This window comes from Orbicella faveolata, unplaced genomic scaffold, assembly GCF_042242905.1.
Source record: "Orbicella faveolata isolate gen_17 unplaced genomic scaffold, um_ofav_v1 contig_50, whole genome shotgun sequence".
NCBI lineage: Eukaryota > Metazoa > Cnidaria > Anthozoa > Scleractinia > Merulinidae > Orbicella > Orbicella faveolata.
This window is the reverse complement of record NW_028301581.1, coordinates 2,584,131-2,601,994: the sequence shown is the minus strand read 5'-3', so window position 1 is coordinate 2,601,994 and position 17,864 is coordinate 2,584,131. Positions and strand designations below refer to the sequence as shown.

Below are 17,864 nucleotides of genomic sequence, written 5' to 3'. Positions count from 1 at the left end.
ATCTTCGTCCTGTGAAATGCTTTTGATTCATTTTCTATGTAGGAAAATTACTTCTTCTATAAGTTATTGGTGGTCCGGCTGGGCGGAGGTCAGGGACGCAGCGCAAGACAGGGCTAGTTGGCGAGAGACAGTTACAGCCTTATGCGCTCATGGCGTGAAGAGAAATAACTAACTATAACTATAAATTATTGGGCAAATATTGGAGTAACCCCCCAAAAAGGAGCTGCGACGTTATTTTGTCCAACTTTATTTTACCCTTTTCGTTATTTTTAGTGTTGGAAAACTTCTCCCACGGTCCCTAGTCTTCAGCGAAGAAGAAGCAACAGGTCGTTTGTACTCTTTCCGAATCCAGGATGATGGTTGATTATGTAACAACCCATTGTCAGTGTTTGGGGCGCGACCCACAGTGATGCCATCGTTCCAGATTATTCGTATGTAATAGATCTCAGCTCCCTTGAGGAGAATGCACGCCGCTTAAATCAGGAACTGGAATAACGAATCAATGAAACAAACACTTGGTTCTATTTTATTTATACTTATTCCAGAACGGGGTCAATTGCATGCGTCCTTAGTTGTAAATTTTGAGGGGAGATTTTGCCGATATTTGTAACCATAAAAAAGCCAACAGTTAGCAGTTAAGTGAAAGTCCAATAATCATGGAAGCCACCTGTCCATCTGTATTATCGTGTAACACCTTGTAGTGAGAACTACCTGAAGTTGTAAGTAGTTAATATTTACGAGCAGAGTAATTGACTGCCTATCATGGAATAGCCTAGAACAACAATGAGCTCATTGGCAGCCAATAGGGGTTTAGGATTACTAAACGAAATGTTAGATCACTTGTTTAGAGTCTAGCATAAATACAGGTGTTTTGTAAATTGTTCTTCGGTTACTCCCCCGGTGGTGGGACGCCGGATACCAGTATCCCGTATCGGGTATGTTTTACGTTCTGTGTACGTTACTGGATGAAACTCTACCGTTGGACCCAAGTAACTGCGTATTCTCTGTCTTCCCGTTGGATTGTTTTGCTGTAATAGATCCCGAGACCTCAAGGAGTCTGACAAACTCTTTCGCTGCAAGCGTGTTTCCCTCTAGATTGTTGTAACAAGGATAACCAAAAAGTTGTTATCACAAAACGAAGAATTCTAACTCTCCAGAATCATTACTCTACTGATTGAAGAATTTGTTGCTCATGGCCTCAGATCATCCTCCACTGCCGTCAGACATTTTACACACAAATAAACGAATACTTATCCTTGCTAGTTTTAACGAAATTTCGGGAGCTGCATTTTAATTTCTGTGATTCCCGTAAAAAATTGTATAAGTATCAGTTTTCGTGAGTATCAATTTTCGCCTTTTTTTCCCAAAAGGCGACAATCGCGAAATTTTGTACGTGCCAAAGCTAGTAACAATAAGGTAAACAGCTCATTTAGCCTGAAAGATTTAAACATATCCTTTTTAACTTAGAAAATATTAATATTTTCCACGTTGTAGTGGTTGGACGATGAACAGACAAGAGAATTGAGTAGCATTAGAACGACGCATTTCGCTGTTATTTATACCGTATTGCAAAGAAGTACTTCAAAGATGAATACGGACATGTCGAAATGATTTGAAGAAAATAGTTGATAAATAGAAAAAAGGCATAACACAAGACTGGGGTTCAGAAGTTATTACAACAAGCGGGTATTCGTATTCGGTAGCCCATCCAAGCGAGGACCCTGCCGAGCGGGGCTTAAACTTCGTTGAGAGGACGAGACGCGGTGCTGTCCTAGTGGTATTACCGTAAACTTCCCGGCGATAGTAACGACCCCCCAAAAGCCCAAAAGCCCAGCCCCACGACAACTCCACCTTTCCGTCAAAAATAACGAGACCAAGGTTTAAAACAACGTTATTTTAATTTCTCCAATCAATAGTCAAGTGAACAGGAAAACGAGCCTTTCTTCGCATTAAAATTTAAAACTCCTCGTGTCATTTTCAATAGGAACGTCGGTAATAATGGACACGTTTCAGCTTCAAAAAAAAAAAGAAAGAAAAAAAAATGAAAAATCGGCTGATTCTCTTACGCGGTAGTCTGGTCAAAGCAGGAGTGTGCCTGAGAGTGTGCGAGTGCAAGGAGCTTAAGGAGGACAAACAGAGATTCCTTGTTTCCATGAAAAAAGGAAGGGGAATAAAGGGCACAGAAAAGAACTCTGGGAGAAACTTGCACCACTTGTGCCTACAACAGACAACACGATGTAGACATGTAGAGGCCACCCCAGGTTAGTAACACGAGACTGGAACAATGACGAATTTTACCTTGTTTTGAGAGAAATGTTTTGTTGTGAATTGCCACCTTACATTCGTTAAAAAAGCTCAGTTGTACCAACTTTGTGTAACGTTGTTTGCTCCCATTCTCGTCCTCAGAGCATCTTCTGGTCACAACGACATTTCAAGACTAGTAGCACTGGAGCGAGAATGGTTTGCTCCCCGAAAGTAGCGAGGCCTAAAGGCCGCTAATTCCGAAAGTAACGACGGTCATTGGTCATCGGTTTTCCCTTCATAAAGAGAGGACAAGTGCTCTCTTTATGAAGGAAAAACCGGAATTCAAAAAAAGTCGCTTAAATCAAGTTAAATCGATAAAATAACCACACCAGGGGCAAACAACACACGTATGGAATAAGGTAAGCCATTTTTATTAAGAATTTTCACTTTTAACTACCTTCATGGATATCTTGTAGAAAATCCCATATAAACCCTTATAATTCGATGCAGAAGCATATCACCTAGAGCAGGTGATATTCTTCTGTTCGATGGCATATTGTGTTGCTTGTGTGGTTCATAGAGAGAGCTTGGGCTGCCTGTAGTGAGAGGTACCCAGATCTCCTTCAGTCTTTATGTGTCACGTGAGTGCTTGTGCACGTGGCGAGGCTTCGCAATGTTGTGATTTTCCGCTATGCTGAGTTCGCACTTTGGAGTTAAAGAACAGCCGGAGATGAAAGGAACCTTGTGAGTAGTTGAATTTTACGTCTAAGCTTTGCATTTGCTCAAATGCTTGATAACTTACGGCAGGTAGGATAAACGACAAGTTTTCTTCGCTCGCGGTACTTTTAATTGCAAGCCAGAGATGTCTTCATCAGTTGTCTTACGCTAAAAAGCATTCCCAGACCTCAAGTTGCATGTAAAACGCTGTGAAGTTTACTTGTTTTAAGTATATATGGAACTTTGTCTAGTCTGTTTTGTGCTTCGAGCGTGTGTTTTCCTCACTGTCGTCTTTCTTGTCAGCAAATTCGGGACAAGATAAGAAGATAATTTTCTTGTGTTCTCCGCTTTATTAACTAGTGATATTCTTCGTAGTCATAGTTAAATATGTTGCACAAACGTGTATACTATATGTGTTTTAAATGGCCTTTGGCGGACTGAGTGGTGTCGAACCCCCTAAACTGATTCTCAAACGTTAAAAACATGAACGGGTTTGAAATAGACCTTATCACGGTACATGTACTTGCAGCTATTAAAAATACAGTAATTGCACCGAGCAGTGATTGGAAGTCAAGGTTGTTGTAGACCTTCAAGGTCCTATTTTGTTCAAAATAATTTTTTGCACCAAATTCAAGACTTCTACTTTATCTGAATTTTGCAAAAAAAATTATTTTAAAAACTTAAAACGCGAACGAGTTGTCCACGATAACGTAATTTTTTAAAATGAGTCAATGAACTGCAAACTGTTAAAAGCCAATTAAAATGTGTCAACCTTTGAGTTGAGCAGGAACAATTTTCATGGCAACTGATCTCATCCGCAGGGTAGTATTTTGCTTCTTTTAGCCTTTTTATCCCTTATGTCTTGCAATTTCTCGCACAGAAATCTTCGCTTTTGTTGATTGTTTTCGTCTCTTAAGTGATAGACAAGGCAATTTTGCACGGTCTGTGTGTTCCCACATTTGAAGCGCAAATTGCACTGATCTGCAAGCGAATGTTTCGTCGATGCCCTGCGCTAGCTTTTTCTGGCACAGAAGTTGATTGCCGTGGACTTACCGACGAATTTAATTGCTGATATCTGACAAAGCAGCTTCTCCAAACACTCCTTTCCTCTGCTTTGAAGAGTGTTTTTCCATATTCTAGTAAAACAAACAGGCCGACGAAAAACACGTTTAGAATTTGTTAAAAGCGTGTAAATATCCTCACTCGACTCGGTAGGCCTGTTCAAGGCCATTCCGCTATCATTCCTTTTTTTTCCCTTTTCCTTCTTTGCCATTTATCTACTGATTCGGTTTATAAGCTGCTGAATGTTTCACAGCAGACTTCGAATGTAAGGTATAAAGATATACTGTAGATGCTAACATTGCACATTATTCCTGGGAAGCATTACTGTAGCCCGCTGGGGAGTTCAAAGCTAGGTTTCATTGGTTGGTGGCATGACCACGTTGACAACTGCTTCAGTGAGGTGCAAAAACTGTGAATTTCTTTCGCGGCCAGAAACGCAAGGTTTATTTTTGCGTGAATTACTTCTATTTAGATACCACTATGATTACCTCTAGGTAGATTTATCGGATTTTAATGAAACTTGGCCAAAATCTTTGTTAGATATCAACGTACCAAAGTATGTGAGGCTTTTGCGAAAATCGAAATAGTTTTCCTGTGACGTTCCATTGAGTAACAGCAGTCAGAAAATTTTCTATTGTCCAACTTTAAAAGGGATTTTCTTAGCAACCAATAGAAATTTCGAAAAAGCCTCACACACTTTTTTAGCCCATCAACTCCTGATTGATAATGTCCAGTCAGTTTGGATGTCCGTGGTAACACAAAGGCTGGTAATCTAGTTTAGCAAGTAAGGTCATTTTTTGCATTTACAGGCTTGCACGTGCCTATCAAAACAAAAATAGCAAAATATATTGTAATTTTTGGAATCTACAGTTTATTAGCTTTACAATGATATATAGTTTACCATGGTTTTCTTTAAAGCAGTGCGTAAAGAAAGCATTTTCTGGAAGGTACCCCTGAAGGTCTACAGCAACCTTAAAATTAGTATTAGTCCTGCTGTTGAGCTCAAGAGACCTGTAAATCACATAGGCATTTGTGGATGAAAGTTATGTTAGCATTAAAAATCTTTCCTTTTTTCAAATCAAATAAACACAAGCTTTGATATTATTGCTGGAAGATCAATTTTCGGGTCAAATCTACTTCGGTAAAGGGGTAAATTTATGGCGTGGATTTGCTACCTACCATTTGTTATTCATAGTCGAAAATACACCACTGAAACAGCAATAATATTTGTTTTTGTTTCAGTATCGAGCAGTTTGTGTTCATTGATTGACTCTCTATGTAATATGTTCTATTTGCAAACATTTTGCTCTTGGTGCAATTCCTTTCTGTAATGCAAGTCTTAAATACAGGAATTGCACCAGCCTGATTGGCCGACTTCCAGCGGTGAAAAGGAAAAAGCCGAACGCAATAATCTCTCTTCCTTCAGTCCAAAGCCTTTGATCTTCACTAGTGAAGTTATTTTGCCCACAGCTCCCGTTCTGAACCTGCGTTCGAGCGGCTGCTTTTCCTGCCTTTAACGCTTTCAATAATTAAATACAGGAATTGCACTGGAAAGAATACTCGACCTTGGTGTTGATTACATGACGTAATTATGAGATACTGCTGTTCAGAAGCCTTGCACATTCACTCACAATAACAAGAGCAGGAAATACTGAGGTAAGACTAAGACTGGAATGTCCTTAATTTAATTTCGTTATTAATTTAATATGGGGATGATATTGTTCGGGCGGGACATATATAGTGGCAAAAAGTGTCGATGTAACACAAAACAGCCTTCCAAACACAACAAGTTTAATGACAACAAAGAGAGTCACTAGCACAACAAACGATGTCGACCTTTCATCTGGGATTACAACCTTGTAGCCGTAATAACCTGCGAAAGATGACCAAGATTACCCTGTGAAGCGAAACTAGAAACAGAAACTATCTAACAACTTACCACATGATGAAAGGACGGCATAAGCAAGAGAAATCACAACTTAATCGTACTATACATGATTGCTTCTCCACGTGCGATTGAAAAGTGAACAAGCTACTGAAGCATTATGGTCTTACATAATCTCTGTGGAAAATTCTGGAACCGTGGAACGGACTTAACATTAACGACTTGTCGAGGAATAGCCTTAACAGATATTCTCTCATTGTAATTTATTACAAGACTTCAAAGTTATCTATATTGTGGTATCAAGATGGAAATGTTTAATTTAATTTCCTAAGTGCTTCATATTATATCATCTCACAAGGTCAGTGGAGATTCTAGGTGTTGTGGGTTTTCAATTTAAGCAAAATTATTTTCCAAGGAAAGTTTGAACCTAAAAACTGGATTCTGGAGGGGGAGGGGGGTGGAGGGCAAAAGGTACACACAGAAGAAAGGGTATTGGCACAATGCAAATGCTACACTGATTTATTACCTGTAACATCATGCCATTCTGGCTGCAAAGTAGTACTGATTCAATAACATGCCAACATTAGAAATATTTCACTGCAAGTGTATGATTATCTGGGACTAATATTTTTTTCAGTGACACTATGTAAAAGCAGCTGTACATGTGGTATTGTAGGATCTAGCCCTAGAGTAAATTGAAATTAATGACTTGTAATTATAAAAAAAAATCAATATATTATTATTATTATGTATTATATAATAAATTTTCAAACTGTTAAGGAGCTCTGTCTCGGATGGCACATCTTGAAAAGTGGAGTCTAGGATTTTCAAGTTTGTCAATTACAAGCCTTCTCAATCTGCCTCATTCAAAGCCATAAGTCGAAGTTCCTAATAAAAGAGATAACTATAATACAAGAAGTGCTTCAAATATGTTCTGTACTTTACCTAAAGTAAGAACAAATTATGGAATATTCAACATAAGTTTTAAGGACCCAAAGTATGGAACTCAATTAGTGAAAATGAGCAAAATGTTTGGAAATAGAACATATTACACAGCGAGTCAATTAACGAACGAAAACTGCTTGATACTGAGGCAAAAACAAATATTATTGCTATTTCAGTGGTGTATTTTCGACGATGAATAACAAATGGTAGGTAGCAAATCCACGCCATAAATTTACCCCTTTACCGAAGTAGATTTAACCTGAAAATTTATCCTCCAGCAATAATATCAAAGCTTGTGTGTATTTGATTTGAAAAAAGGAAAGATTTTTAATGCTAACATAACTTTCATCCACAAATGCCTACATGATTTACAGGTCTCTTGAGCTCAACAGCGTGACTAATGCTATTTTTAACTTCCAATCACAGGTCGGTGCAATTCCTGTATTTAGCTGCAAGTTACTCAAGTATCACGGTTTTCGACGTCATCTTGACAGGTAGGCAAAACTGTAAGAAATTACAGTGTTTGTATGGTTATCTGATGGCAAATATTGTTTTCCATAATTGAATTTGTGAATTAAAACCTTAAAATACTTGGTTTTAAGAAGATTGTATTCACCAAATTTGAAGGATGTAGCTTGGCTAGAAGACACTTAGTTAATTTTTCTAATTTGCCATACATTTGTCTTTATTTTTGCTCATGGATGTTATGTAACATCCATGAGCTTAGCAGGCAGTCAGATGGCGCTCGCTCACTCACTCACTCACTCCATTCTAATTCATTTATTCATTAAACCTGCATTAAACAATTTTCTCCTACCTCCCCTGCTAAGTATTGTCTTCAGGAAGTTTCTTTGATGACGGGGGACCAGAAAGGTGTACAATTTTGCCTGATAAATCAAGAGCCTGGGTACGAGTTTGGCGAACACCTCAAAGATTGAAGTTGGCCATTTTGGTTTCATGTGATTTTCTTTCATAAATATGTTGTTTTTTGCCTATCGGCTTTTGCTCACACCTGGATGAAAGCTGGTAGAGGTATTTATGACTGTGGTCATGTATTGTTCACAACAGCACAGTCAGGGAGGTCAAAGAATTGATACAAGACACCCAGGAAGACAAAGCCAGAAAGTGAGATCGTGATTAGCTTTTTTCTTTGCAAGAGAATTTGATGGTTTCCACTTGCTTTCTCTCGTTGTGTAGTCTAAGGTAAGCTTAAATTCTTGTTAGGTTTTGGTTTCATTGTTTCTTTATTGTTTTATTTTGTATGCACACATTGAAATTCTGCCTGTGATAGTATTGCAAGCTTGAAATTTGTAAGCTTGTTTTTAAATACTTAACAGGGGAAAAAAAAGCGAATTGCTTTATCTTTTAGTTTTGTTGTCATTCACACTACATTTCTTTTGTATTCCAAGCAGTTCGACCAGAGTGATAATTCCTTCACTGATGATATGCAAGGGAACCTACATGTACGATTGAGTAAATATACACTGCAATATTTTAGTGATGGATGAACAAATTAAGTGCAAGAGATTGTGTTGATATTTTTTTTGCGCTGGTGATGTAGAGTTTTTTTTTTACTCCTAGAAATGAGAGACTTGAACAAATTGACATCAAAACTTGAAGTATGGAGAAGAGAATGCTTGATACTTGTCAACATAAGTATGTTCTGTAATCGTTGCAAAAATATATTAGCAGAGACATATCTGCAATCCTTTTGAATATTACTGCATTGCTAGTGAGACTAGCACAAACAATTACCAGGATATATAGGAATAAAATACTGTGATTTTTGTTTCCAAGAAAGCAAATTGTTATTTTATTTGTATGCACTACAATGTAGTACCCTTATTATTGTATTGCACCAAGCTGGGGGACTTCTTCCTACAGTTGACTAATGGTTCACTTTTTTTCAGGCTGGAGGTATTATAAGACTTAACAGGACAGGGATTTCAAACATTAATTGATTATTTATCCCAGAAATAAGATCTAGTGGGCCACATTAGGTTTGTGAAAGGGGTTTCAGGCTAGAAGCTACATGACTGTATATGAAAGGAAAGCCTTTCCTGTTAAAAACACTGTAAAATGGATAGGTCTTTGACCTTGGGCCAGAGCCTCCTTGTATAAAACTTTGTTACTTCGCTTCCTCGTCTCCATGGACATAGTCCTATAGAAAAAAACCTTATGAATTGTAAATAAAAACATTCCCTTCACTTCAGGTTCATGACTGAAACAAAACTGTCTGAAATCATTCCTATAATATTGAAGGAAATACTTATTTTTTCTACAGATTTCCTGTTTACCTGCAAACTACAATCAAATTGTTTATGTTTGACTTAGCTTAAAATAAACAAGATCTTGCCAATATCCATGTCTCACTTAAGTGAAATTGGGCAAAATACTCTTGGCAGTCCTGGCATTCTCAAGTTGATGTCCAAAATAAATTTCAAAATCATCTATTGTAATTTTTGCATAATAGTAATCATTGCTATATGTTTCATAATGTTAACTGAACAAGCACCATACCCAATTTACCTTGATCCAAAATGCACTGCTGACTCATATACATAATTATCTTGTCAATTTTGAACTGACTGGTAAATATGGTGAACTCTCAGTTAATGATTTCATTTTGAAACAGACTGTTGTTATTCTTTGACACTACATCATGTACAAGTTAATATGATAACAATGTTCCAGTTCCAATCAAAATTAATTATTATCCATTTTAAAATTCTTAAGCTGTCTGGGTTAACAACCTGTTATTTGATTTTTGTATTTCTTTTCTATTTCGAGCAGTCTGGGTTCAAGCCCTGGCTGAGAACATTTTATTGTGTTCTTGAGCAAGACACTTAACTCTCACAGTGCCTCTTTCCACACAGGTGTGTAAATAAGTACTGGCAAATTTAATATTGCAGGGTAACCCTGCAATGGACTAGCATCCTATCCGGGGGTAGAAGACATACTCCTAGTTGCTACATGCTACAGAAACCGGGATAAGTGCTGACCTGATAGGCCACTTGGCTCATATGCAGACTTTGGAGTTGCTGTTTGCCTCTTTTTTAGAATGAATGCTAGTGCAAAACATTTTACAGGAAAATGACTTGATTTTCAAGAGAATGAACGTACAGGTGACATGCATTTTCATACAAATAGTTTTGCACAGACTCTTTTTTCCACAGAGGCAAAAGTCAACTATTCATCCATGAGCTGGCTCAGGGAGCCTTTGATTTTTTCCCCCAAACCCCATCTAGACCATCTGCTCAGCCAAATTTTACAGACAAATGTATGGATACTCCAGGCGTATCGAGGAAAGTCTTTCCGCAAAAAAAATTGATCGCTTCTTCGCATTGTAGGCCTTGTTTGACGTACGTCTGCAATGCACCTTCAAGAAGATTGTCTTCCTTCCACGATGAAAACCTGTTATTTGCCATCTTAGAGAGAAGGGGCCTTTTATTTACTCACCGTAAACAGGTTGAATGTATTTCAAGTTCCTGCCATTTTAAATCTCTTTACAATGCATGCAGTACATGCTGGTAGTGGCAGCTCTCGGCTGGGTTGAAAATTTTCATTTTATTTTACTTTGATTTTATTTCATTTTTATTTGGATTTCAATTGATTTTACTTTCTCTTTTATTTAATTTAAAATTAGATACAGAAATAAATTGGAAAAATAAAACAAAATATACAAATCAAAAGGAAAAATATTAAAAATAATAAAACAATTCCTCCTTCAAAATACGGGTGGCAGTTCTTGCAGATGATATTTATATCTAAGTTGATTCAGATTTTAATAGAATCTTGACGATTGCCAGTTCTTGGCCACCATACAAGTCTCAAAACTGAAGTTTACTTATAACACTGGTGCATTCTCTCAATAGGTGAATAGAATAGTCTGTCTTTATCAACAGTATTCCACTTGTAGGGAGTTGGCAAGAAGCAAATTATGGTTGAATTGGTAGCTATTGTCTAGAGGGGTAAAAAATGCAATGATTATTTTAATCTTTTTGCAAAGCCTCAATTGGTTCTCCACGTTGCCCAATAAACACAACCTGAGTCTAATTATAAGGATTAGGTTGTACCCAATTGTGCACACTTGCCAGTTGATTATTCAAGTGAACTGCCCAAAGATTTATTTGCTGAAAGATGTAGCTTCAAACTAAAAATGCTAAAACTAGAGTCGGGGATGGACATTGGTAATTTACATTGAAAGTTGTGTTTGACCCTGATGTTATTAAAACAAAAAACAACGTTTATAGCAACTTATAGAAATATGTTTGGACTGAACAACTTTGCTCATGCTACACCAGAAAGATGGAATGAGTTAATGCTGGCATTACAAATCATGCAAGTGACTTGTAAATACTCGGAATGTTGCTATGTTTGTTTCCCACATTTCAGTATCTGGGAATACCAGGCCTCAAGAGACAGTCTCTTGTGGTAATCATGAGTCTTGTCCATGACAATGGTGTGAAATAATGAATATCATGGTCAAACTGATTTGTGTATTACGCGGTTGGTCTTCCATTAATGATGGATTTTACTTCACTTGTTGATACCTTCATGGTTAAGACATGTTCCTTGAGGAGGGCTGTTATGACTTTCCATACTGTTCTTATACATCTTTCAAACTCTCTTCTTTTGTGCAGTGGGTCTGTAAAATATCCACTTGATGTCATGTAGCAGATATCAGTGTTCTCAGGGGGATTTTGCCTTGGGGAGTCCCAGGGCCCCCTCTGCTGAGAAATAAGGACCCTGTAAGAACATTAGGGGACAAAGTTATGTGCAGTCCGCGACAGGTGTGGAAAAATTCTTTCTAATTTCTCTGCCTTCCATTTGATCAAAGCACATTAAAAAAACACATGCTATGAATATTCCAAGCCCGCAGTCGAAATGGTCTATGACATGAAGTACCTACCTGATTCAATATGGCAGACTAGGTGTCTAGGATTCGATGATGATGCATACACCAATCTTTGCCACGTAGGTGGGACCAATGAAAGTAAAGGGAATAAAATTAAAGACTTTGAATCTTTTATCATGTTTTTTATTCATTTGAACAAGCAAAATACTGGGGTGTTAGGTTGACCATTTAAACTACTTAAACTGTAGATGTTCTAGAGTCTGTTTGCCTCATAGCTTGCCTCTGCGCCTTAATGGGAACATCTTCTTGGCTCTTGATGTGCCATTTCAGTTTTTCTTGTGGGAATCCCACAAGGCCATGGCCTGTTTAGAACACTGAGATATTCATACATCTGAGGATTATTCCATGCTAGAAATGCTTCACACAGCTCCTTTTTGCCTTTAACAGAGTTACTTCTGCTGTCTGACCTGATTTGTTAAAGACATTGTCTCCTTGCAATGAAATGCTCAAGAGCATTGATTAAAGATTTGGTGTCCAAAGAATAGACCACTTCAATATGGACTGCACAGATGGGCAGGCATGTAAGCAATACACTGTATCTCTATACAACATTGAGTTAATATCCAACAAGGAGCCAACTGCTTTGTCTTAGAATCAGGTTAGAACACCAACCAGTGTGTTGTTAAGATTTGGCTCCTGTGACAGCTGGTCATCAAGAGAGGCACCATGATACTATGCTGAGCAGCTAAATACAGTTCAGATGTCTGGCTTCTGTGGGCAGCAAGAGAGAAGTTTGTACCAGTCACCTTTTCAGCATAGATGTAGTGCAGGTTCATCAAACCTTAGTATTTATTTTGTAGGATTGCATCTCTTTGTGGGTGCCTCTTCAGTGTCTGGAGTCCATGTTTTCCTTGAGACTTCTTCTCTAAACACAGCGAATCATTTGTCCATGGAAGACTGATTCTGCTTCACTGTCCGACTGGAACATTAGACTGTTTTTGGGAGGTGCACAAAACAGTTGCTGCAGGCAAAAAATGTATTTGGTTTAACTGATGCCACATATCTATAATTTACTTTCTGTAATTTTCACTGGAGTTTTAAAAACTGTGTTAAAGAAAGAGGAATTTTGACCAATTTGGCATGAAAATGTTTATGTTGCCATTGAACTTTTTGTTGAATATCAAACTGATGTACAGCCAATAAAACTGTATTTTGTAAATGGCTGTTACCCTGATTCTAAAAATATATGGCCCTTGATAGTTTTCTCTCTCTGAAAACATATGAACCATGTCAACATGATGATAAAAATGATTTTGAAGTGAGAGAATTAACGAAAGTAAAGTAACGTGATGTTACAACTTCATGTCATCAATGACAAATAAGTAAATTAAAAATAACGGGAAGGCATATTTATAGAAATAGGGATGTAAGGAAATAAATTAGCATAGGTGACATGAAAGCACTCGGGTGAAAAGCTTTGTGCAAATGGAATCCCCTTGATTGTTCAGTTTTGTTCTTTTCTTAATCTGCAGCATTTCAAAGATTAAAAAGTCAAGTCTTTATGACTTTTAAGTTCTTAATTAAGTTGTCAGGTGTTAAGCTGTGCTCCTCCCTGAAATGTTTACCTATAAACAGCACAACAACCTACAAGTACTTGGGTGTTCATTTAGATCCTACATTGAGTTTTGAAACCCATTTCAACAAAACCTACAAGAAAGTGGCCGGGAGAGTCATTCTACTGCGGAAAATTCGTTCTTCTATTACTTGTGCAGCTGCAGAAAGCATTTACAGGGCTATGATTATGCCTGTAGTCTAATCACACTAAGCTATTCAAATATGTGCAGGCAACTAATTTGCAACCTCGAACATCGTGGACTAAGCTTCATTTCCTCGGGACTGCAAAACAAGACTGACATTCGTATTCCATCAGTTGACAGTTATTTGGAAAGAAAAGTCTGTCTGTGGGCAATTCCATGTGAGAATGTGAAAAATCCAGATTTTTAAAAAGTGGTTGGACTTAAAATCATACCCTGTACTATGTTGTTGACAAGTTATAGTACATAGAAAAATAAGTTTCAGTTTGCTTGTGATAGCAACACATTCAGGGGGGGTCTCCAAAGTAAGTGTTTATTTTTTAATAATAAACAATAGGTGAGAGACAAATTTTTAACTTGCTATATAAAACTTGGAAATGATTTGTGTCTACAAACAGTTATATCAGAAGAAATACCTCAAAGGAGTTAATACATAAAAAATATAAATTTCACCCTGAACTTTTTTTAAAAAATAGTTATTAACAAAGTAAATTTTGTTACGGACGTTACGTAACGTCCGTAACGTTTACGCAATCTTTTTCCATTCTTAAAATAACTATTTAAAAGATTTCAAAGATATTTCTGCCACAAAGCTAAATATTCTTTAGAAACACTTTGGTAAAAAGCAGTCCCTGAAAAACTGCAACATTTTCCAAATAATGGTAACAAAACTTTGTTACGGATGTTACGTTACGGACGTTACAATTCTTGAAGCTTACATTTGAAAAAGTCTCAAGAGACCCAAACATTACACTCAAAGACAATTTGTCTTTTTAAACATTAACTTGTTGCACCTAACATCAATGGAATTAGTATTCTGGTTAAACAGTTATTTCTCTTGATAGTTTTTCAAACTTTCTTGTGTTTCCTTATAACTTTGAAAAGTTTTTCCACGGCAGGCAGCTCCGGAATTTCAAAAGGCCCACTGATAAATTGGGGAACAGTTACTGGATCAGAAAAAATGTTTGAAAAGTGGACTCACTCCTTTGCTATGGGAAGTGGCAAAAAAGTGCCACTTTATTTTTAGTCCCTTTCTCTGAAGAGTATGGTAGAAGCCAGCCATGTACCTGTTTTTAAATTGGGAGGTGGGCCCATCAGAAAAGATGTCGACAACTTTAACCTGTGGAAAATTTTTCTTGACAAAATTGTTTACCACAATATCCATAAAAACAGTAACTGATTTCTTGTCATGGTCGAGGTCATCACTGACTATAACATGTGAACTGCACTTTGTGTTGTCATCCGAATCTTTAGTCCAAATTGCAACAGTAAAGAGTGTAACCTGTTGTTGACTCCAATGCGCTGCTTGAACTACGTCTTGATGCTGACAGGTATAATTTTCAGCAAAATCAACTTGGACAACAGCTTCATCTGGTTGCATTTGAGCTGTGCGTTTTTCAAAAAATTCTGCTTGTTTCCTCTTTACAAAAACATGCTCCAAGAATGAAGGCATTTTACTTTGAAGAGAATGCAAGGCTTCTTCAACAGTTCCCTCTTTGGTGACTTTCTCCATCTTCTTCACCAGTTTGGGTTTGCCTTGTTTGGACTGAACTTGATGAGAAACTCTCTCCCATTGTTGCCACTGAACAATTTCATCCAGAGCAGCATCTTCCTTGACTGCATCAAGCCAGGCTGGACATGAACCACATTTGCTCATCATGCATTCTTCTTTATTGCTATCGCAGACAAAGTTATCAACAAATGCTGCAGAGTAGGAAGGAAAACTTTGGATTTCTTTTGTGAGGCATTCGCAGAGCAACTTCACGTTGTCATGATACTGGCAGAGACAAACCTGCCGTGGCATGAATGCTTGCAGCAGAACATTCTTTGGTCTAAGAGAGCAGAATTTGCTGAAGCCAATCTTTACCTGAGGGTTCTCTTTCTGAAACAGTCCAAAAGTCTCTTTCAGTGACCACATCAAGTGCCTCTTTTGTAGTTTCAACTTCTTCCCATTCTCTTTCATGATAACATAGTCTTTACGCCCTGGTGCTTGTCGAGAAGTGGAATCTCGGTAGTAAAATTCTTGAACACAATCTACTGTGGACTTGGTAATGCACTTGTTGCCAGTGGATTTCTGGTGTTCACTTGAAAGTGGAAGTCCATGTGACTTTGCAATCTTTTCGATTACAGCTTTTCGTTTCCTTGGGCTATTTGGTAGTAATGGTGAAACTTTGTGTACTGCTTTACCCAGTGCTTGTGGAGTTTTGTAAGCATAGCTTACAGGAGTGTCACCAGGATCTTGTACATGTGAGGCAGACAACTTTTTCTTAAGCCTGTGCAATCGCACTCTTTCCCTACACTTCTTTCTTTCAAGTTCAGCTTTTCTTGGATCAACAGCTTTCTTTCTACTTTCCCTTTTCCTAAGTCTGTCTTTCTCTTTATGTGCTGCATGCTTTTCTGCATTTTCTTTGATTTTTTTTCTGTGATTTCGGACTCTTTCTGCCACAGTTAAACGCATTTTTGGATATGTGAATTCTCAAAGAAAGCAGTGTTTTAGAGAAGGAATTAATTATATTCACTGGAGTCCAGTATATGTCTGTGGGCTCAGATAGTTTGCAAAGAGCATGCTCAAAGCTGAGTACATTATGTAAAATGAATGTAGTGTCCTTCATACTGTGTTGGGACATTTCATGCCTTTAACATAAAGTACCAACCAGTTTGATTTATAAAATGTTAAATACAAGCCTTTTTAAACTTATATGTCCAAAAAACTGTGGCCAACAATACAAAAAAGCTGATTTATTGTGTGCATTTTATAATAATTCACACAGTGTAACGTCCGTAACATTGGCTGTAACATCCGTAACGTTAAAGTTCACATAGCATTATATAATTGCGAAAGCCAGTTTAAATTAAATTAAGCTTTTTGGTTCACACAACTACTATACTTCAAATATTTGGAGCAGTTCATGCAATAAGCCCTGACACTTCACAGGAATTTTCCATTAATACCAGTGCTCTGGCTCATGTGGTTGTTTTTTATGTAACGTCCGTAACGGTGTGTTTTTTGCTCTATTTTAAAATATAGGCCAGTCAAGTGGAAAACTTTTATAACTCAATTAATGCGTCAGCAGGCACAAACATGATCAGCAATGTAACATTGGACAATCTCTTCCTATCCTTTGCCTGTGCTAGATTAAAGTTTCAAAAATGACTCTGAATGTAACGTCCGTAACTGTGGAAATGCCCCTGTATGTTTTTGATTGTCTAATTGGAGATGTATGCACGCCTTTTAAGAACTATTTTACAAGGGTAAGTCACAATGTCAACACAAGAAATAGATTTTCCTCAATCGAACTGCTGAAAGTGAACTTGGAGTTTGGCCGTCGGAGTTTTTGGTTTTTAGGGGCTTCAATTTTTAACAGTTTACCGGCGGACATAAGAACTCTGAACTCTAGGCTTTTATTTAGGCAAAAGGCCAACGAACATTTTTATTTGTAATTTTTAATCGTGAGTTTTTATATGTTTCCCAATGTACTAGTTTTGCCTTTTTAACTTTTTACCTTTTTTAAATCTTAAAAAATCTTAAAATTTTTAAATCTTACAGGACCCCTTTGATAACAGTACTTTATAGTACTGATGGGTTAATCCTGTCTAAAGATTCATTTATTATTATTATTATTATTATTATTATTATTATTATTATTTTCCACACAATGTAGAAGAATGTAAACATTCTGGTATATTGCTTTTGACAGATAAAATGTGGGCAGTGTGTAGCATCCTCTAGGTAACTTAATTGAATGATCAATATTAAGGTATCTCATTCTGCCATTCAGGAGCTTGTAGGTTCAAAGGAAGGGATTGACCTACAGGGGTGTCTTCCGTAGAACTAGGTAACCTTCTAGACAGGCTGAATTCAGTATCTGCCGATAATCGTTCCGAGTATCCATTGTTGTTTTCTCTGAGTATGTGTACATCTGATGCTGCGTTTACAGGCAGCTGTCTCACTATAGATTAACCAATCTTTCAGTGTTGCTTGGGTTTGTAAAAGTGAAACACTTTCCTTATCTTGCTCAATTTCTGAAGTAATTTTGCGATTAACTTGCTCTCAGTATGAACATAAACTGGTTCTTTGTTCTCTGCCTTCATCTTTTCAGTTTTAATTTTTTACTGGGTTTTGTGTTGGTGCAATTATAGTTCTTCTTTCATCTCGTGTAGCCTTTTTAGCAACACAGTGTGAGCATTTAAAACACCCTGTTTCTCTGCAGCTTTCCACTCTGGTACTGGTAGAATTGTGCAATGTGTGTGACAAGCATAGTATGACAGACTTAAAACTAATGTTTGATATGCTATCATCAGGATTTTTTCAAAAGATCTTCTTAGCTTTGAGGCTTCC

The 17,864-nt window shown here is 37.3% G+C and overlaps 1 protein-coding gene and 1 long non-coding RNA gene across 3 annotated transcripts; one reads left to right on the top strand and one right to left on the bottom strand.

Moving 5' to 3' along the window:
- The first annotated feature begins 1,444 nt into the window (after nucleotides 1–1,444).
- Nucleotides 1,445–11,854, top strand: LOC149095600 (uncharacterized). 2 transcript variants are annotated; one of them, XR_016204843.1, is made up of 5 exons: nucleotides 1,445–2,988; nucleotides 5,563–5,679; nucleotides 7,280–7,347; nucleotides 7,922–8,056; nucleotides 8,266–11,854. It is a non-coding gene; the product is annotated as an uncharacterized LOC149095600 (long non-coding RNA). The 2 variants fall into 2 exon arrangements; XR_016204844.1 differs by having other exon boundaries at nucleotides 8,263–11,854.
- A 2,623-nt stretch (nucleotides 11,855–14,477) lies between these two features.
- On the bottom strand, nucleotides 14,478–16,713 carry LOC149095599 (uncharacterized). The gene has a single exon (XM_089281936.1). It carries the CDS (start codon nucleotides 15,981–15,983, stop codon nucleotides 14,478–14,480), a length of 1,506 nt encoding a protein of 501 aa, XP_089138062.1. The 5' UTR covers nucleotides 15,984–16,713.
- Nucleotides 16,714–17,864: the final 1,151 nt, after the last annotated feature.

Coding starts and splice junctions, on each gene's coding strand:
- LOC149095599 (XM_089281936.1), bottom strand. CDS start 15,983: ATGCGTTTAACTGTGGCAGAAAGAGTCCGAAATCACAGAAAAAAAATC.